The sequence below is a fragment of the Oncorhynchus nerka genome, linkage group LG5 (assembly GCF_034236695.1).
Source record: "Oncorhynchus nerka isolate Pitt River linkage group LG5, Oner_Uvic_2.0, whole genome shotgun sequence".
Taxonomy (NCBI): Eukaryota; Metazoa; Chordata; class Actinopteri; order Salmoniformes; family Salmonidae; genus Oncorhynchus; species Oncorhynchus nerka.
In genome coordinates this window covers 21,479,628-21,500,487 of record NC_088400.1, presented here as the reverse complement: position 1 = coordinate 21,500,487, position 20,860 = coordinate 21,479,628, and the positions used below count along the sequence as shown (strand labels likewise).

The 20,860-nt window shown below is 44.9% G+C and overlaps 1 protein-coding gene across 1 annotated transcript; it reads right to left on the bottom strand.

Annotated features, from left to right (window-relative positions):
• Positions 1 to 239: 239 nt before the first annotated feature.
• On the bottom strand, positions 240 to 1,181 carry LOC115121757 (transcriptional activator protein Pur-alpha-like). Its single transcript, XM_029650892.2, has one exon. The coding sequence runs from the start codon at positions 1,121 to 1,123 to the stop codon at positions 281 to 283; it is 843 nt and encodes a 280-aa protein (XP_029506752.1). The 5' UTR covers positions 1,124 to 1,181; the 3' UTR covers positions 240 to 280.
• Positions 1,182 to 20,860: the final 19,679 nt, after the last annotated feature.

The window sequence follows — 20,860 nt, the reverse complement described above, 5'->3', positions numbered from 1 at the left end:
TTAGAGGAATAAACACTCTGTTCATTGTCATTTAAATCAAGTAGGAAACAGTTCATATTTTACAGTTCAAACAGTTATTGATAGCAGCGGCTTACTGTTAAAATGGTTGGTAAGTGGGTGATATCCAGCAATGAACGACGAGACAGTACTGCCAATCTGACTGTGAAGGTTGTGTGTGGGGTGCTTCCCTTGGAATTCTCTCTTTATATTTTATAGTAAAAGTCGGTTTATAAAGTCTGTTTGTTGTTATTTATTTATTTCTGCTCAAGCCGGTAATCCGTCAATCATCGTCCCCGTCGTCACCATGTTGGCCCTCCGGTAGGAGTTCGGAGGCCCGTTTCTCTCTACTCCGCTCCTGGATCTTTCTCATCTCCTCGGCATATTTACAGAACGTGTTGCCGAATTTGGACCACACTTTGCACGGAACAGTGATGGAGTTCCGGTAGGTAGGCTTCACCTCGCTGACCCGCATGAACACTCCGTACTTGTTGGAACCCACGTCGAAGAAAAAGCGCTTGTTGTCAACAGTCAAGGAGGTGCCCTCGGGTAGTTCGGCTGGATCCTCATCCATACCGTAATCATCGATGAGTTTGGCTAAAGCATCACGGAACTCGATAAGTCCCTGCGCTGGAAGCGCGATTGTCTGGCCTTGTGCGCTTCCCAATCCGGGCCCCCGATTAACGGTCTGACGGATCCTGAGGAACCGCCCCCTCTGGTTCTCTTTCAGATCCATGTAATATTTGCGATTCTCTCGCACTAGAAATTCGCTCTTGAGGGCTCGCCGGGGCTCATCCTGCACTATGTCCGGGTTGCTCGGGCCCAGCTGGGCGTAATGTTCGATGAAGTCCCCGAGATAGTCGCGGAACTCCACTGCCACTGACATAGAGAGAGTGAGGCGGCTCTTGTTTCCCCCAGCTCCGACCTCGGCTATCTTTAGGAAGCGGCCTTTTGCATTCTGCTTCACATCTAGGTAGAAGCGCTTATTCTGGATATCGACTCGCTTCGATGCGAGCTCCTCTGTGTCGTGTTGGAGTCTTGCCGCGGCGCCCATCGCGCCCGGGGGCAGCGAGCCGGGGCCTGTGGCCAGCCCTCCGTGGTCACTGCCACTGTCTCTGTCCGCCATGATGCTGCCTCCCTGCTTACCTTCCACGGTCTCCCTCAGCCTGCTGCAACCTCGAATACCCGTCAACCACTCCGCCGATATCGCGAGAGCTCTACGCTTTAGAAAGGAAATTAAAGTAGCCTACTGTAGTTTTGGAGAGGGGTGTGTTCAAGATATACAAGTTTGCGCCTAAACTGTGCAGCAGCTGCATATAATTCAGTAACGTTTAAACTAAATCGAAGTCCTTCATAATGTGTGATGATGCAATGCTTCATTATAATGTCCCTGATTTCCATTTCCTATTAGTAATATAACATCCTCATATTACACAAAATGTTCATCATCTGTCATGGGAGAAACGGTGTTTCGCCTGCATCTGTAGCATCTAACAAATCCCTCGAATGAAACACTAGCCCACCCATGTGTTGAACAGAGAAGAGACAGACAATACAAATGTCTATTTTATTGATGTACATGTACAGCATGGTGGGTAAAATAAGATATAATAGTCTACTTAACTGATAACGGTTTATTTGTCTCTTTATGAGATAATTGACTCAGACGTGTTGAAGGAGTGATTTGATTGATGATGAAAACAGAGCATCAAAAGGACGTAGAATTTGATGACAGATGGGAATTATTAAAACAATATTTAGTCTATGTAATGTGATCTGTAATATCATGAGGTAAAATCAGTCAAATATCCTTAGTATGATCAGAAATCACCGTATGATCACTTCTCTACCGCTAACTGATATCATCTTCCTGACGCCGTTTCAGCACCACAGACAGCGCACGTTTTCTGACCTCTAAGCAAGGACATCTAGCTGACATCTAGCTTGCGCTCTGAATGCGCGAGCGGGGGAATCTTGAACGAATGAAGTGATTGATTGATTGATTGGGGGGCTGGCGTCTGGCAGAGAAAGGAAAATACCACCACCATGAAGCTGTGTATGACATAGTGTATCTTGTATCTGTGTACGACATAGCCATCTTTCGTCAGTCTGTTGGCGGTTTGAGAAGGGAAATAGCACACATGTTACATGCATCCGCCTATCCACATGTGGCTTCCCCATTACTTCAATACTGGTAATCGATATTCTCACATGTGGCCACACGCTGAGCCACTCGGCCACCATCACACACATTACTCATTTTCTTTTGGTGCAGAAATCTCCAGCCCTGTATGAACATGCCCGCAGGACCCGGTGCCTTTCAATAGGTGGAGCGGCTATTGGGTATAGTAACCAGTGGTTTGGTCATTAAACAGAAAGAGGGTTCTCCAACGCACAGCTTGCCGTGCAATAGGCTACTAGGCTACTACTGGAACCATTGAGATTTTCGCAGCGTTAGTCATCGCACTAGCCGCAGTGTAGCCTTGTCTCTATCCTTCCTCTCTGGATCGCCAGCCCTGTGGTTCAGTACGCACTCCTCTAAGCGTTGGGTTTGGTGGATCTTTTTAAACTGAACCGCGACCGAACCATATGCTGTTGCTATCATGGTTGCCCGTGGTTCTGACTCAAGGCGGTTTCATTGACCCGTGGTCAGTGGTTTGAGGTGAGGGGTGTTGGGTGCGCGGCTCCGGTCATTAGTGTGTTTGCGCAGGAAGTGGTAGCAGACGCCAGTGGCCGGGCAGGTGATGTTTGCTCACGTAAGCGGCTCGTGTTTGTGGGGTGCAGGGGACGAGGCTGGAGGGAGTGCGCTGTGGCTTTGCCTAACCGGATAACCAGATAACAGCTATCTTCCGTACTCTTCGTTTTACTGAAAAGTAATCCGATTTCTACAGTTCTGAAGGTGGATCAAAAAGCCCGACCTTGTGTGTGTCTGGCTGTGTGTATTTGTGCTTTTCTGTTCGCGAAATCTAACATTCGTTTTCCGTTATAGAAAGCCAATGCGCCCACCCATGCAATGACATTTGCTGGAGAGAGAGGATAAACTATAGAGGCTTCATGCAGAACCTCTGGTTTCGAGTAGAGGGTAATTTACGAGTCTTGTGTTGCGTTTCAAGAGAAAGTAATAGGTTTGAAGGAGGATGCAGCAACCACATTTTTAACCATGCATAACCGGGCCGTTTCCGGTTCTTAGGCTGGTGTGTCCCCATCTGAAACCGTATGGGGAAAGCGGCAGGCACAGATGGCATGGACACTTATACAAGGTCTGCCGCTCTGCCCTGCTATCGGAGCCTATTCGCAGTCCCCCACTTCAACCCCGCTCCGTCATCCGCGCCCCTCAGCCGCCCCAGCACTGCAGCAACGGAGCCACGGCCGACGGCATGAGGCTTGATCCGGTCCATTTCTCCATGCTGGTCATCGGGGTCTCTTTCGCCTGTTACGCCCCGAGTCTCAATTCCCTCCAGGACCAGGCATACCGATCCGCCGTGGTCATCGAGGGCGAGGTGCGCTCCTCACCGGAAAACGTCTCTCGGGACCCGTACAGTGTGAATGTCAAAGTGCTAGACGTATGGCCCGTGAACAGCGGCGGACTCGAGCGGGAGCAGCTCGTGACCGTCGGGGACTTCGGTTCCGAGGCCTCGTGCACTACTGTAGAGGAGAACCACAGATATATATTTTTCATGGACCCAACAGGCGAGCCTTTAGTATTCAAGGCATCGTTTGCTCCGCTGGACGCCAGCGGAACGGACCTGAAGAAGGATGTGGAGAGCGTGTTGTGTGAGGACTGCGGTAAGTTAAGCTTTCATTGGACGCTTCAGGGCCGCACGCTAATACCCCGGTGATATAAGGAGTCTTTGGTCTCCCTGTGAGCCTTATCGGTGATGATTGACACAGTTCAAATCTCCATGCCCTGGTGACACATAACTAAGACGGCTCGTTTTTCCAGGACATGCATGGATGTGTGAGACAGATATCCTAGAGACTGTAATACATTTGGCTATAGGTGAGAGTGATGTAGAATAGGCAATACTGGGGACGAGTGAGACGATTCCCATGTACAAAGCACATTGATTTGGTATGGACAATCCATGATTATGAAAATTATTTACCATCTATAGTGTGCATGTTGGGAAGATATTGGCATGCTTGGCTATGTAGAGTCAAAAGATGGAACATAGATTCTGTACAAAAGCCTCAGTGCTGGCAGTTAAAGTGTTTGTGTGTGTGTGTGAGTGTAGTATCCCATGTCTGAGAATGAGGTGGACAGGTATCAGAGAGAGAAAGAAAGAGAAAGTGAGAAAGAGAGAGAGAGAGGGGAAGAGTGAATCTGACAGAATATGACACAGTTTCATTTCAAATACCCATCAGTATTCGTTCAGATGTCAGTTAGCTTTCAAACAACTTGGAGACTGACACCATGTGACAGTAAATAGGGAGACCAATCATCTAGTCCGAAACGGTTGGTGCTGTTAGATCAGGTGGTGGATATTTAGTCCTTTAGGGCCCTTCACTAAAGATGAGAGGCATGACAATGTTTCAGCACCGTGGACAGCTCATATTCTCTGACCTCTGAATAGCATCCATCTATTCTCAGTCTGTTTTACTTGTTGTCATGCACGATAAGAGTAAGACAGTGGCCTATTGCCTCTTTAAATCATCAGTTACATTATCTTCTATTCTCTGTGACACATTCTTTGGATGTGTCCAAATAGTCTGGAGAACTGAAGCTTTCTTTACTCAGCTCATCACCTTTAGCATGATGAAACAATACCGGTATGATCAGGGGCCGCATGTATCAAGCATTTCAGAGTAGTAGTGCTGATTTAGGATTGGTTTTGCCTTATAGATCACAATGAATAAGGTGACATGGACAGGAAAGATCTGATCCTAGATCAGCACTCCTTTTCTGAGACGTTTGATACATACAGCCCCTGGTCTCTACCTGAGGCAAATGTCAACATCTTCCTGACAGTGTTTCAGCACCATGGACAGTACACATGCTCTGACACCTGGAGACTGACACCATGTGACAGGAAGTAGGGAGACCAACCATCCAGTCCTGAATGGTTGGTGCTGTTAGATCATGATGAGACACAAAAACAATTTAAAATCGTCAACTCATTCTCATTGCTCCCATGACCAGTAATTTGAAAGGCCTTGATGGGTGAAATAGATGCAGTTGAGACCTAGCCACCATTTCCACCTATCAGGGCTCATAATAGAGAGGAGACAACAGGGTGCTAGGAGTGTTTGTCTCTGTCAGCTGTGTGTTTCTGTATGGCTGAACCAGTCCCTGTCTGCAGCTGAAGTGCTTTCATTGTTTTCCAGCTATTTAGTTAGCCACAGAGCAGTTTCAGTGTCACATATTCTTGCTGAGGGAGGGGTGACTGTAGTGTAGGTAATCTGCTACTCAGATGCTGCCATCAAAGACCACACTTCCTTGACTCAACAGTGACACAGACAGACTCTTACTCACCACTGGAACCTCATCATGCAAAGTCCCAGATGTACAGAGAGACAGGCTCTAATGCTTTGAGTATCTACACAAGTTCTCTACCTCTCTCTCTCTCTCTCTCTCTCTCTCTCTCTCACTCTCTCTCTCTCTCTCACTCTCTCTCTTTCTCTCTCTCTCTCTCTCTCTCTCTCTCTCTCTCTCTCTCTCTCACTCTCTCTCTTTCTCTCTCTCTCTCTCTCTCTCTCTCTCTCTCTCTCTCTCTCTCTCTCTCTCTCTCTCTCTCTCTCTCTCTCTCTCTCTCATTGTGTCAATATTGCCAAAGCAACAATGTATACAATATACATTGTAACAAAATTATAAACGATAGCAAATAATAATATAAAATGGTAGTAAATAATAATACAAAATTAAATACAAAAATAATAACAATAAAATGGTAACAGTCAATAGTAGAAATGTAATAAATATAAAATCTAAATATGGAACATATTACAATAATAGTAATAATAAGTAAGTTGCTGCTTACTATGCAGATGTTATTATTTAGTGTCCCTCAGGCTGTGGCAGGAAAATACATATTTGGCTGCAAGAGGAGCAGTTGCTCCTTCACCCATGAGTATTTTTAGGTTTTCCTCTGGGTTTAATTGATAAAAATGTGGAATAAATGTAGTCATTTCTGTGAATAATGAATCTCTTTGTGAGGAATATTTATCACAGTAAAGGAGAAAGTGCATCTCTGTCTCTACCTCCCCTGTCGTGCAGTGACCACATACACGCATCTCTCTGGGTAGCCCTGTCTTTACATGTCTGCCGGTTTCTATTGCCAATCGGTGGTCACTCAGCCTGTACTTGGTAAGGATCTGTCTCTGCTTCGTATCTCTGACAGAGTAGAGATAATCAGCCAATTCATATTCTCTGTTTAGGTCCAGATAGCAATTTAGTCGGCTTTGGGATTTTGTTTCATTTTTCCAATGTTGTAAATATGAGTCCTTTGATTGATTTATGATTTTGCTTATTGGAATTCTTTCTTTTGAAGCAGTGCTGGTGTCAGCTTGGTTGGTGAGGTCCAACACCAGCTGACTGAGAGGGCTTGTTTCTGGGCTCAGCTCTTGGGTTTGAAGAGCTTTAAATTGCAGACTTGAATTTGGACTTGAATTTAGATGTAGACAAAATGTTAATGATCTTTTCTGTATTCTGCCCTACATGCATTAGTTGGTGTATTTCTCTGAACTTGTAGGATTTTCCGACAGAATTCTGCATGTAGGGCTTCAATTGGATGTTTGTTCCACATTTTAAAGTCCAGTTTATTGAGTGGCCCCCAAACCTCACTTCCATAAAGAGCTATTGGTAGGATTACACTGTCAAATATTTTGGTCCAAATTTTTTTGAGATGTTGATTTTGAATATTTTCATTTTTATTGCATACATTGCTCTGCGGGCTTTTTCTTTGAGTGCATTCACTGCCATATTAAAGTTTCCCGATGGAGATATGGTCAGACCAAGGTAGGTGTCATTTTTAGTGTGTTCAAAGGTGTTGTTCAGGGTGAATTTATATTTGTGTTTCTGACATCTGTTTTTGGGGGGGGAAATCATGATTTGCGTTTTTTGGAAATTTACTGCCAGGGCCCAATTATGGCAATATTGCTCTAGAATATTAATGTTCTGTTGAAGACCTTCTTTGGTTGGTGATAGAAGTACCAAGTCATCAGCATATAACAGGTATTTCACCTCTGTGTCAAATAATGTGAGTCCTGGGGCTGGAGAATGGTCCAACATGTCTTGCTAATTCATTGATATAAATGCAGCCCTGTCTCACACCTCGACGTTGTGAAAATAATTCTGTTCTTTGGTTTTTGATTTTTATTGCACACTTGTTTTCTGTGTACATACATTTTATTAAGTCATACACCTCACCACCAAGCCCACTTTGTAGAATTTTGTAGAATAGCCCTTCGTGTCAAATAGAATCAAAAGCCAATTTGACATTTACTTATTACATTTTTTTCTTGAAGAAAGGTTTGAATTCTTGAATTCAAAATGCTACAGAAAACCTTTCCCAAGTTACTGTTTACGCAAATTCCCCTGTAATTATTGGGGTCTGATTTGTCTCCACTTTTATGGATAGGGGAGATAGGGGAGATGAGCCCCTGGTTCCAGACATCAGGGAAGTAGCCAGAAGTTAAAACCATGCACAGCATTTTGCAACTTAGTTGTGCTGTTTTTCAGCATTTCATTTCTGTTGTTGACTCTCTATCTATCTATCTATCTATCTATCTATCTATCTATCTATCTATCTATCTATCTATCTATCTATCTATCTATCTATCTATCTATCTATCTATCTATCTATCTATCTATCTATTTATCTATCTATCTATCTATTTATCTCTATCTCTCTCTCTCTCTCTCTCTCTCTCTCTCTCTCTCTCTCTCTCACACACACACACACACACACACACGCACACAGACACACACAGACACACACAGACACACACACGCACGCACACAGACACACACACACACAGACACACGCACACACACACGCACACAGACACACACACGCACGCACACAGACACACACACACACACACACACACACACACACACACACACACACACACACACACACACACACACACACACACACACACACACACACACACACACACACACACACACACACACACACACACACACACACACACACACACACACACACACATCAATGAACTACTGCTGCTCTGCTGCAAATGCCTCAGCATGCTGTCTTTAGCAAAGAGATCTGGGGCTTGTATAAATTATGCACACTGACTGGATAACAGAAGGCTGAATTGTGTGTGTCTGTATGTGTGTGTGTCTGTGTGTGTGTGTGTGTGTCTGTGTGTGTGTCTCTGTGTGCGTGCGTGTGTGTGTCTGTGTGCGTGTGTGTGTGTCTGTGTGTGTGTGTCTGTGTGCGTGCGTGCGTGCGTGTGTGTGTCTGTGTGCGTGTCTGTGTCTGTGTGTGTGTGTCTGTGTGTGTCTGTGTGCGTGTGTGTGTGTGTGTGTGTGTGTCTGTGTGTGTGTGTGTGTCTGTGTGCGTGCGTGTGTGTGTGTGTGTGTGTCTGTGTGTGTGTGTCTGTGTGCGTGCGTGTGTGTGTGTGTGTGTGTGTGGTGCCTAGATTTCTTCTTTAACACAATCCTTACATGTCAGCCGAGGTCTGCATTGAGGATGAGCATGTATGTGGTCACTTCAATGAACTGGTTATTAGAATCCTATCAGGATTGGTGTGAACATGATTCTCTCATCAGCCAGCTGCTACCACTACAGCTGTGTGTTGTGTCAGACAGACAGGTAAGCTATATAAGCACTGCTCCTGAGAGTGTGTAGTCACCATTCCAGTCCCTCTGTGAATAATGTAACAGCATTCATCCTTTCCTGTCCCCCAGTGGAAACTGAACCAAGTCAGGAGGCCTTTTAGAAGGAAGATGAGAAGAGGAGATGGTTGTATTTGTAAATGAGAGGACCCTTTTACAAGCAGAGAGAGAGAGAGTGATGGTCACGTCTGATTGACCAGTGGAGTACCGGTCCCCCTCCTCAGCCATGCATCTATCCATCCCACGCTCAAAGCCCCCTCCTCAGCCATGCATCTATCCATCCCACGCTCAAAGCCCCCTTCTCAGCCATGCATCTATCCATCCCACGCTCAAAGCCCCCTCCTCAGCCATGCATCTATCCATCCCACGCTTAAAGCCCCCTCCTCAGCCATGCATCTATCCATCCCACGCTTAAAGCCCCCTCCTCAGCCATGCATCTATCCATCCCACGCTCAAAGCCCCCTCCTCAGCCATGCATCTATCCATCCCACGCTCACGCTTAAAGCCCCCTCCTCAGCCATGCATCTATCCATCCCACGCTTAAAGCCCCCTCCTCAGCCATGCATCTATCCATCCCACGCTCCAAAGCCCCTCTCCTCAGCCATGCATCTATCCATCCCCACGCATCAAAGCCCCAAAGCCCCTCCTCAGCCATGCATCTATCCATCCCACGCTCAAAGCCCCCTCCTCAGCCATGCATCTATCCATCCCACGCTAAAGCCCCCTCCTCAGCCATGCATCTATCCATCCCACGCTTAAAGCCCCCTCCTCAGCCATGCATCTATCCATCCCACGCTCAAAGCCCTCCTCAGCCATGCATCTATCCATCCCACGCTTAAAGCCCCCTCCTCAGCCATGCATCTATCCATCCCACGCGTAAGCCCCCTCCTCAGCCATGCATCTATCCATCCCACGCTCAAAGCCCCCTCTCAGCCATGCATCTATCCATCCCACGCTTAAAAGCCCCCTCCTCATGCATCTATCCATCCCACGCTCAAAGCCCCCTCCTCAGCCATGCATCTATCCATCCCACGCTCAAAGCCCCTCCTCAGCCATGCATCTATCCATCCCACGCTCCAAAGCCCTCCTCAGCCATGCATCTATCCATCCCACGCTTAAAGCCCCCTCCTCAGCCATGCATCTATCCATCCCACGCTTTAAAGCCCCCTCCTCAGCCATGCATCTATCCATCCCACGCCAAAGCCCCCTCCTCAGCCATGCATCTATCCATCCCACGCTCAAAGCCCCTCCTCAGCCATGCATCTATCCATCCCACGCTCAAAGCCCCCTCCTCAGCCATGCATCTATCCATCCCACGCTCAAAGCCCCTCCTCAGCCATGCATCTATCCATCCACGCTCAAAGCCCCTCCTCAGCCATGCATCTATCCATCCCACGCTTAAAGCCCCCTCCTCAGCCATGCATCTATCCATCCCACGCTCAAAGCCCCCTCCTCAGCCATGCATCTATCCATCCCACGCTCAAAGCCCCTCCTCAGCCATGCATCTATCCATCCCACGCTTAAAGCCCCCTCCTCAGCCATGCATCTATCCATCCACGCTCAAAGCCCCTCCCTCAGCCATGCATCTATCCATCCCACGCTCAAAGCCCCTCCTCAGCCATGCATCTATTCATCCCACGCTTAAAGCCCCCTCCTCAGCCATGCATCTATCCATCCCACGCTTAAAGCCCCTCCTCAGCCATGCATCTATCCATCCCACCTAAAAGCCCCCTCCTCAGCCATGCATCTATCCATCCCACGCTCAAAGCCCCCTCCTCAGCCATGCATCTATCCATCCCACGCTCAAAGCCCCCTCCTCAGCCATGCATCTATCCATCCCACGCTTAAAGCCCCCTCCTCAGCCATGCATCTATCCATCCCACGCTCAAGCCCCCTCCTCAGCCATGCATCTATCATCCACGCTCAAAGCCCTCTCTCAGCCATGCATCTATCCATCCACGCTCAAAGCCCCTCCTCAGCCATGCATCTATCCATCCCACGCTCAAAGCCCCCTCCTCAGCCATGCATCTATCCATTCAAAGCCCCCTCCTCAGCCATGCATCTATCCATCCCACGCTTAAAGCCCCTCCTCAGCCATGCATCTATCCATCCACGCTTAAAGCCCCCTCCTCAGCCATGCATCTATCCATCCCACGCTAAAGCCCCTCCTCAGCCATGCATCTATCCATCCCACGCTCAAAGCCCTCCTCAGCCATGCATCTATCCATCCCACGCCAAAGCCCCTCCTCAGCCATGCATCTATCCATCCCACGCTTAAAGCCCCCTCCTCAGCCATGCATCTATCCATCCCACGCTTAAAGCCCCCTCCTCAGCCATGCATCTATCCATCCCACGCTCAAAGCCCCCTCCTCAGCCATGCATCTATCCATCCCACGCTTAAAGCCCTCCTCAGCCATGCATCTATCCATCCCACGGAAGCCCCCTCCTCAGCCATGCATCTATCCATCCCACGCTTAAAGCCCCCTCCTCAGCCATGCATCTATCCATCCCACGCTTAAAGCCCCCTCCTCAGCCATGCATCTATCCATCCCACGCTCAAAGCCCCCTCCTCAGCCATGCATCTATCCATCCCACGCTCAAAGCCCCCTCCTCAGCCATGCATCTATCCATCCCCACGCAAGCCCCCTCCTCAGCCATGCATCTATCCATCCCACGCTTAAAGCCCCCTCCTCAGCCATGCATCTATCCATCACGCTTAAAGCACCCTCCTCAGCCATGCATCTATCCATCCCACGCTCAAAGCCCCCTCCTCAGCCATGCATCTATCCATCCCACGCTCAAAGCCCCCTCTCAGCCATGCATCTATCCATCCCACGCTTAAAGCCCCCTCCTCAGCCATGCATATATCCATCCCACGCTCAAAGCCCCCTCCTCAGCCATGCATATATCCATCCCACGCTTAAAGCCCCCTCCTCAGCCATGCATCTATCCATCCCACGCTCAAAGCCCCCTCCTCAGCCATGCATCTATCCATCCACGCTCAAAGCCCCCTCCTCAGCCATGCATATATCCATCCCACGCTCAAAGATTGTTGCCACACCCCTTTTGCACACCCCTCTCTCTCTCTCTCTCTCTCTCTCTCTAGGTATGAGGGGAGAGATAAATATGAAAAAGAGGGAGAGGGGGTAATGAGGGAGAGGTGACAGAGAGGAAGAGATGTGTCGAGGTTAGAGGGGGGGCCAGGGTGAGGTAGATAGATGAAGGGAGGAGGAGAGGTAGTCGGGGACAGGGTTAGAGTAGCATGGCTTGCACAAGATTCATGTCAGGAAAGGATAGAGAAGGGAGAGGAGGGGAAGAGAATTGCTTTTCCCCACTGCTCTGCCCGCAAGCGCTTCATCAACTATTCATCACTAACTGCTCATCCTCTCACTCTCTCTCTCTCCCTCTCTCTCTCTCCCCCCTCTCTCTCTTCCTCCCTATCCCTCATTTCTACCTTTCCTCACCTTTCTCTTTCCCATGCCATCGTTTATTTTCACACACATCATGTCTTCCTTTCTCTCCTCCTTCTCTCTTACACACACATGATCAATCTCTTTCTCTCCTCCTTCTTCTCTCTTACACACACATGATCAATCTCTTTTCATCTTCTCTCTACACACCATGATCTTCTTTCTTACACACACATGATCAATCTCTTTCTCTCCTCCATCTTCTTCTCTTACACACACATGATCAATCTCTTTCTCTCCTCCTTCTTCTCTTACACACACATGATCAATCTCTTTCTCTCCTCCATCTTCTCTCTTAACACACATGATCAATCTCTTTCTCTCCTCCATCTTCTTTCTTACACACACATGATCAATCTCTTTCTCTCCTCCTCCTTCTCTCTTACACACACATGATCAATCTCTTTCTCTCCTCCATCTTCTCTCTTACACACACATGATCAATCTCTTTCTCTCCTCCATCTTTCTCTTACACACACATGATCAATCTCTTTCTCTCCTCCATCTTCTTCTTACACACACATGATCAATCTTTCTTCTCTCTTCTCTCTTACACACACATGATCAATCTCTTTCTCTCCTCCATCTTCTCTCTTACACACACATGATCAATCTCTTTCTCTCCTCCTCTTCTCTCTTACACACACATGATCAATCTTTTTCTCTCCTCCAATCTCTTTCTCTCCTCCATCTTCTCTCACACACATGATCAATCTCGTTCTCTCCTCCATCTTCTCTCTTACACACACATGATCAATCTCTTTCTCTCCTCCATCTTCTCTCTTACACACATTATCAATCTCTTTCTCTCCTCCTTCTCTTACACACACATGATCAATCTCTTTCTCTCCTCCATCTTCTCTCTTACACACACATGATCAATCTCTTTCTCTCCTCCATCTTCTCTCTTACACACATGATCAATCTCTTTCTCTCCTCCTTCTTCTTACACATGATCAATCTCTTTCTCTCCTCCTCTTACACACACATGATCAATCTCTTTCTCAATCTCTTTCTTACACACATGATCAATTCTTTCTCTCCTCCTTCTTACACACACATGATCAATCTCTTTCTCTCCTCCATCTTCTCTCTTACACACACATGATCAATCTCTTTCTCTCCTCCATCTTCAATCTCTTTCTCTCCTCCTTCTCTCTTACACACACATGATCAATCTCTTTCTCTCCTTCTTCTCTCTTACACACACATGATCAATCTCTTTCTCTCCTCCTTCTTCTCTCTTACACACACATGATCAATCTCTTTCTCTCCTCCATCTTCTCTCTTAGACACACATGATCAATCTCTTTCTCTCCTCCTTCTTTCTTACACACACATGATCAATCACTTTCTCTCCTCCTTCTCTCTTACACACACATGATCAATCTCTTTCTCTCCTCCATCTTCTCTCTTACACACACATGATCAATCTCTTTCTCTCCTCCTTCTTTCTTACACACACATGATCAATCTCTTTCTCTCCTCCTTCTCTCTTACACACATGATCAATCTCTTTCTCTCCTTCTTCTCTCTTACACACATGATCAATCTCTTTCTCTCCTCCATCTCTTCTCTCTTACACACACATGATCAATCTCTTTCTCTCCTCCATCTTCTCTCTTACACACACATGATCAATCTCTTTCTCTCCTCCTTCTTTCTTACACACACATGATCAATCTCTTTCTCTCCTCCTTCTCTCTTACACACACATGATCAATCTCTTTCTCTCCTCCATCTTCTCTCTTACACACACATGATCAATCTCTTTCTCTCCTCCATCTTCTCTCTTACACACACATGATCAATCTCTTTCTCTCCTCCATCTTCTCTCTTACACACACATGATCAATCTCTTTCTCTCCTCCTTCTCTCTTACACACATGATCAATCTCTTTTCTCCTCCCTCCTCTCTTACACACACATGATCAATCTCTTTCTCTCCTCTTCTCTCTTACACACACATGATCAATCTCTTTCTCTCCTCCATCTTCTTCTCTTACACACACATGATCAATCTCTTTCTCCTCCATCTTCTCTCTTACACACACATGATCAATCTCTTTCTCTCCTCCATCTCTTACACACATATGATCAATCTCTTTCTCTCCTCCTTCTCTCTTACACACACATGATCAATCTCTTTCTCTCCTCCATCTTCTCTCTTACACACACATGATCAATCTCTTTCTCTCCTCCATCTTCTCTCTTACACACACATGATCAATCTCTTCTCCTCCTTCTTTCTTACACACATGATCAATCTCTTTCTCTCCTCCTCTCTTACACACACATGATCAATCTCTTTCTCTCCTCCTTCTCTCTTACACACACATGATCAATCTCTTTCTCTCCTCCATCTTCTCTCTTACACACACATGATCAATCTCTTTCTCTCCTCCATCTTCTCTCTTACACACACATGATCAATCTCTTTCTCTCCTCCATCTTCTCTCTTACACACACATTATCAATCTCTTTCTCTCCTCCTCTCTTACACACACATGATCAATCTCTTTCTCTCCTCCATCTTCTCTCTTACATCTCTTTCTCTCCTCCATCTTCTCTCTTACACACATGATCAATCTCTTTCTCTCCTCCTTCTCTCTTACACACATGATCAATCTCTTTCTCTCCTCCATCTTCTCTCTTACACACACATGATCAATCTCTTTCTCTCCTCCATCTTCTCTCTTACACACACATGATCAATCTCTTTCTCTCCTCCTTCTCTCTTACACACACATGATCAATCTCTTTCTCTCCTCCATCTTCTCTCTTACACACACATGATCAATCTCTTTCTCTCCTCCATCTTCTCTCTTACACACACATGATCAATCTCTTTCTCTCCTCCATCTTCTCTCTTACACACACATGATCAATCTCTTTCTCTCCTCCATCTTCTCTCTTACACACACATGATCAATCTCTTTCTCTCCTCCATCTTCTCTTACACACACATGATCAATCTCTTTCTCTCCTCCTTTCTACACACACATGATCAATCTCTTTCTCTCTTCTCTCTTACACACACATGATCAATCTCTTTCTCTCCTCCTTTCTCTTACACACACATGATCAATCTCTTTCTCTCCTCCATCTTCTCTCTTACACACACATGATCAATCTCTTTCTCTCCTCCTTCTTTCTTACACACACATGATCAATCTCTTTCTCTCCTCCTTCTTCTCTCTTACACACATGATCAATCTCTTTCTCTCCTCCATCTTCTCTCTTACACACACATGATCAATCTCTTTCTCTCCTCCATCTTCTCTCTTACACACACATGATCAATCTCTTTCTCTCCTCCATCTTCTCTCTTACACACACATGATCAATCTCTTTCTCTCCTCCTTCTTCTCTCTTACACACACATGATCAATCTCTTTCTCTCCTCCATCTTCTCTCTTACACACACATGATCAATCTCTTTCTCTCCATCTTCTTTCTTACACACACATGATCAATCTCTTTCTCTCCTCCATCTTCTCTCTTACACACATATGATCAATCTCTTTCTCTCCTCCTTCTCTCTTACACACACATGATCAATCTCTTTCTCTCCTCCATCTTCTCTCTTACACACACATGATCAATCTCTTTCTCCTCCATCTTCTCTCTTACACACACATGATCAATCTCTTTCTCTCCTCCATCTTCTCTCTTACACACACATGATCAATCTCTTTCTCTCCTCCATCTTCTCTCTTACACACACATGATCAATCTCTTTCTCTCCTCCTTCTTCTCTCTTACACACACATGATCAATCTCTTTCTCTCCTCCATCTTCTCTCTTACACACACATGATCAATCTCTTTCTCTCCTCCTTCTTCTCTTTTACACACACATGATCAATCTCTCCTTTCTTTCTACACACACATGATCAATCTCTTTCTCTCTCTCTTACACACACATGATCAATCATGATCAATCTCTTTCTCTCCTCCATCTTCTCTCTTACACACACATGATCAATCTCTTTCTCTCCTCCTTCTTTCTTACACACACATGGTCAATCTCTTTCTCTCCTCCTTCTCTCTTACACACACATGATCAATCTCTTTCTCTCCTTCTTCTCTCTTACACACACATGATCAATCTCTTTCTCTCCTCCATCTTCTCTCTTACACACATATGATCAATCTCTTTCTCTCCTCCTTCTCTCTTACACACACATGATCAATCTCTTTCTCTCCTCCATCTTCTCTCTTACACACACATGATCAATCACTTTCTCTCCTCCATCTTCTCTCTTAACACACATGATCAATCTCTTTCTCTCCTCCTCTTTACACACATGATCTCTCTTTCTCTCCTCTCTCTTACACACACATGATCAATCTCTTTCTCTCCTTCTTCTCTCTTACACACACATGATCAATCTCTTTCTCTCCTCCTTCTTCTCTCTTACACACACATGATCAATCTCTTTCTCTCCTCCTTCTTCTCTCTTACACACACATGATCAATCTCTTTCTCTCCTCCATCTTCTCTCTTACACACACATGATCAATCTCTTTCTCTCCTCCATCTTCTCTCTTACACACACATGATCAATCTCTTTCTCTCCTCCATCTTCTCTCTTACACACACATGATCAATCTCTTTCTCTCCTCCATCTTCTCTCTTACACACACATGATCAATCTCTTTCTCTCCTCCATCTTCTCTCTTACACACACATGATCAATCTCTTTCTCTCCTCCATCTTCTCTCTTACACACACATGATCAATCTCTTTCTCTCCTCCATCTTCTCTCTTACACACACATGATCAATCTCTTTCTCTCCTCCATCTTCTCTCTTACACACACATGATCAATCTCTTTCTCTCCTCTCTTACACACACATGATCAATCTCTTTCTCTCCTCCATCTTCTCTCTTACACACACATGATCAATCTCTTTCTCTCCTCCTTCTTCTCTCTTACAAACACATGATCAATCTCTTTCTCTCCTCCATCTTCTCTCTTACACACACATGATCAATCTCTTTCTCTCCTCCCTTCTCTCTTACACACACATGATCAATCTCTTTCTCTCCTCCTTCTTCTCTTTTACACACACATGATCAATCTCTTTCTCTCCTCCTTCTTTCTTACACACACATGATCAATCTTTCTCTCCTCCATCTTCTCTCTTACACACACATGATCAATCTCTTTCTCTCCTCCATCTTCTCTTTCTTTCTCTCCTCCTTCTCTCTTACACACACATGATCAATCTCTTTCTCTCCTCCTTCTCTCTTACACACACATGATCAATCTCTTTCTCTCCTCCTTCTTCTCTCTTACACACACATGATCAATCTCTTTCTCTCCTCCTCTTTCTCTTACACACACATGATCAATCTCTTTCTCTCCTCCATCTTCTCTCTTACACACACATGATCAATCTCTTTCTCTCCTCCTCTCTTACACACACATGATCAATCTCTTTCTCTCCTCCTTCTCTCTTACACACACATGATCAATCTCTTTCTCTCCTCCATCTTCTCTCTTACACACACATGATCAATCTCTTTCTCTCCTCCATCTTCTCTCTTACACACACATGATCAATCTCTTTCTCTCCTCCATCTTCTCTCTTACACACACATGATCAATCTCTTTCTCTCCTCCTTCTTCTCTTACACACACATGATCAATCTCTTTCTCTCCTCCATCTTCTCTCTTCATGATCAATCTCTTTCTCTCCTCCTTCTCTCTTACACACACATGATCAATCTCTTTCTCTCCTCCATCTTCTCTCTTCTGATACACACACATGATCAATCTCTTTCTCTCTCTTCATGATCTCTCTCTCTTCCATCTTTCTCTTACACACACATGATCAATCTCTTTCTCTCCTCCATCTTCTCTCTTACACACATGATCAATCTCTTTCTCTCCTCCATCTTCTCTCTTACACACACATGATCAATCTCTTTCTCTCCTCTTCTCTCTTACACACACATGATCAATCTCTTTCTCTCCTCCATCTTCTCTCTTACACACACATGATCAATCTCTTTCTCTCCTCCTCTTCTCTCTTACACACACATGATCAATCTCTTTCTCTCCTCCTTCTCTCTTACACACACATGATCAATCTCTTTCTCTCCTCCATCTTCTCTCTTACACACACATGATCAATCTCTTTCTCTCCATCTTCTTTCTTACACACACATGATCAATGTCTTTCTCTCCTCCATCTTCTCTCTTACACACATATGATCAATCTCTTTCTCTCCTCCTTCTCTCTTACACACACATGATCAATCTCTTTCTCTCCTCCATCTTCTCTCTTACACACACATGATCAATCACTTTCTCTCCTCCATCTTCTCTCTTAAACACACATGATCAATCTCTTTCTCTCCTCCATCTTCTCTCTTACACACACATGATCAATCTCTTTCTCTCCTCCTTCTTTCTTACACACACATGATCAATCTCTTTCTCTCCTCCTTCTTCTCTCTTACACACACATGATCAATCTCTTTCTCTCCTCCTTCTTCTCTCTTACACACACATGATCAATCTCTTTCTCTCCTCCATCTTCTCTCTTACACACACATGATCAATCTCTTTTCTCTCTTCTCCTTCTTCTCTCTTACACACACATGATCAATCTCTTTCTCTCCTCCATCTTCTCTCTTACACACACATGATCAATCTCTTTCTCTCCTCCTTCTCTCTTACACACACATGATCAATCTCTTTCTCTCCTCCATCTTCTTCTTCTCATGATCAATCTCTTTCTCTCCTCTTCTCTCTTACACACACATGATCAATCTCTTTCTCTCCTCCTTCTCTCTTACACACACATGATCAATCTCTTTCTCTCCTCCATCTTCTCTCTTACACACACATGATCAATCTCTTTCTCTCCTCCTTCTTTACACACACATGATCAATCTCTTTCTCTCCTCCTTCTTCTCTTCACATGATCAATCTCTTTCTCTCCTTCTTCTCTCTTACACACACATGATCAATCTCTTTCTCTCCTCCTTCTTCTCTCTTACACACACATGATCAATCTCTTTCTCTCCTCCATCTTCTCTCTTACACACACATGATCAATCTCTTTCTCTCCTCCATCTTCTCTCTTACACACATGATCAATCTCTTTCTCTCCTCCTTCTCTCTTACACACACATGATCAATCTCTTTCTCTCCTCCATCTTCTCTCTTACACACACATGATCAATCTCTTTCTCTCCTCCATCTTCTCTCTTACACACACATGATCAATCTCTTTCTCTTACACACACTCAATCTCTTTCTTCTCCTCTTACACACACATGATCAATCTCTTTCTCTCCTTCTTCTCTCTTACACACACTCAATCTCTTTTCTCCTTCTCTCTTACACACACATGATCAATCTCTTTCTCTCCTCCATCTTCTCTCTTACACACACATGATCAATCTCTTTCTCTCCATCTTCTTTCTTACACACACATGATCAATCTCTTTCTCTCCTCCATCTTCTCTCTTACACACACATGATCAATCTCTTTCTCTCCTCCTTCTCTCTTACACACACATGATCAATCTCTTTCTCTCCTCCATCTTCTCTCTTACACACACATGATCAATCTCTTTCTCTCCTCCATCTTCTCTCTTACACACACATGATCAATCTCTTTCTCTCCTCCTTCTTTCTTACACACATGATCAATCTCTTTCTCTCTCTTCTCTCTTACACACACATGATCAATCTCTTTCTCTCCTCCTCTCTTACACACACATGATCAATCTCTTTCTCTCCTCCTTCTTCTCTCTTACACACACATGATCAATCTCTTTCTCTCCTCCATCTTCTCTCTTACACACACATGATCAATCTCTTTCTCTCCTCCATCTTCTCTCTTACACACACATGATCAATCTCTTTCTCTCCTCCTCTTCTCTCTTCACACACATGATCAATCTCTTTCTCTCCTCCATCTTCTCTCTTACACACACATGATCAATCTCTTTCTCTCCTCCTTCTCTCTTACACACACATGATCAATCTCTTTCTCTCCTCCATCTTCTCTCTTACACACACATGATCAATCTCTTTCTCTCCTCCATCTTCTCTCTTACACACACATGATCAATCTCTTTCTCTCCTCCTTCTCTCTTACACACACATGATCAATCTCTTTTTCTCCTCTTCTCTCTTACACACACATGATCAATCTCTTTCTCTCTCCTTCTTTCTTACACACACATGATCAATCTCTTTCTCTCCTCCTCTCTCTTACACACACATGATCAATCTCTTTCTCTCCTCCATCTTCTCTCTTACACACACATGATCAATCTCTTTCTCTCCTCCATCTTCTCTCTTACACACACATGATCAATCTCTTTTCTCTCCATCTTCTCTCTTACACACACATGATCAATCTCTTCTCTCTCTCTTTCCTCTTCTCTCTTACACACACATGATCAATCTCTTTTCTCTCCTTCTCTCTCCTCAATCTCTTTCTCTCCTCCATCTTCTCTCTTACACACACATGATCAATCTCTTTCTCTCCTCCTTCTTTCTTACACACACATGATCAATCACTTTCTCTCCTCCATCTTCTCTCTTACACACACA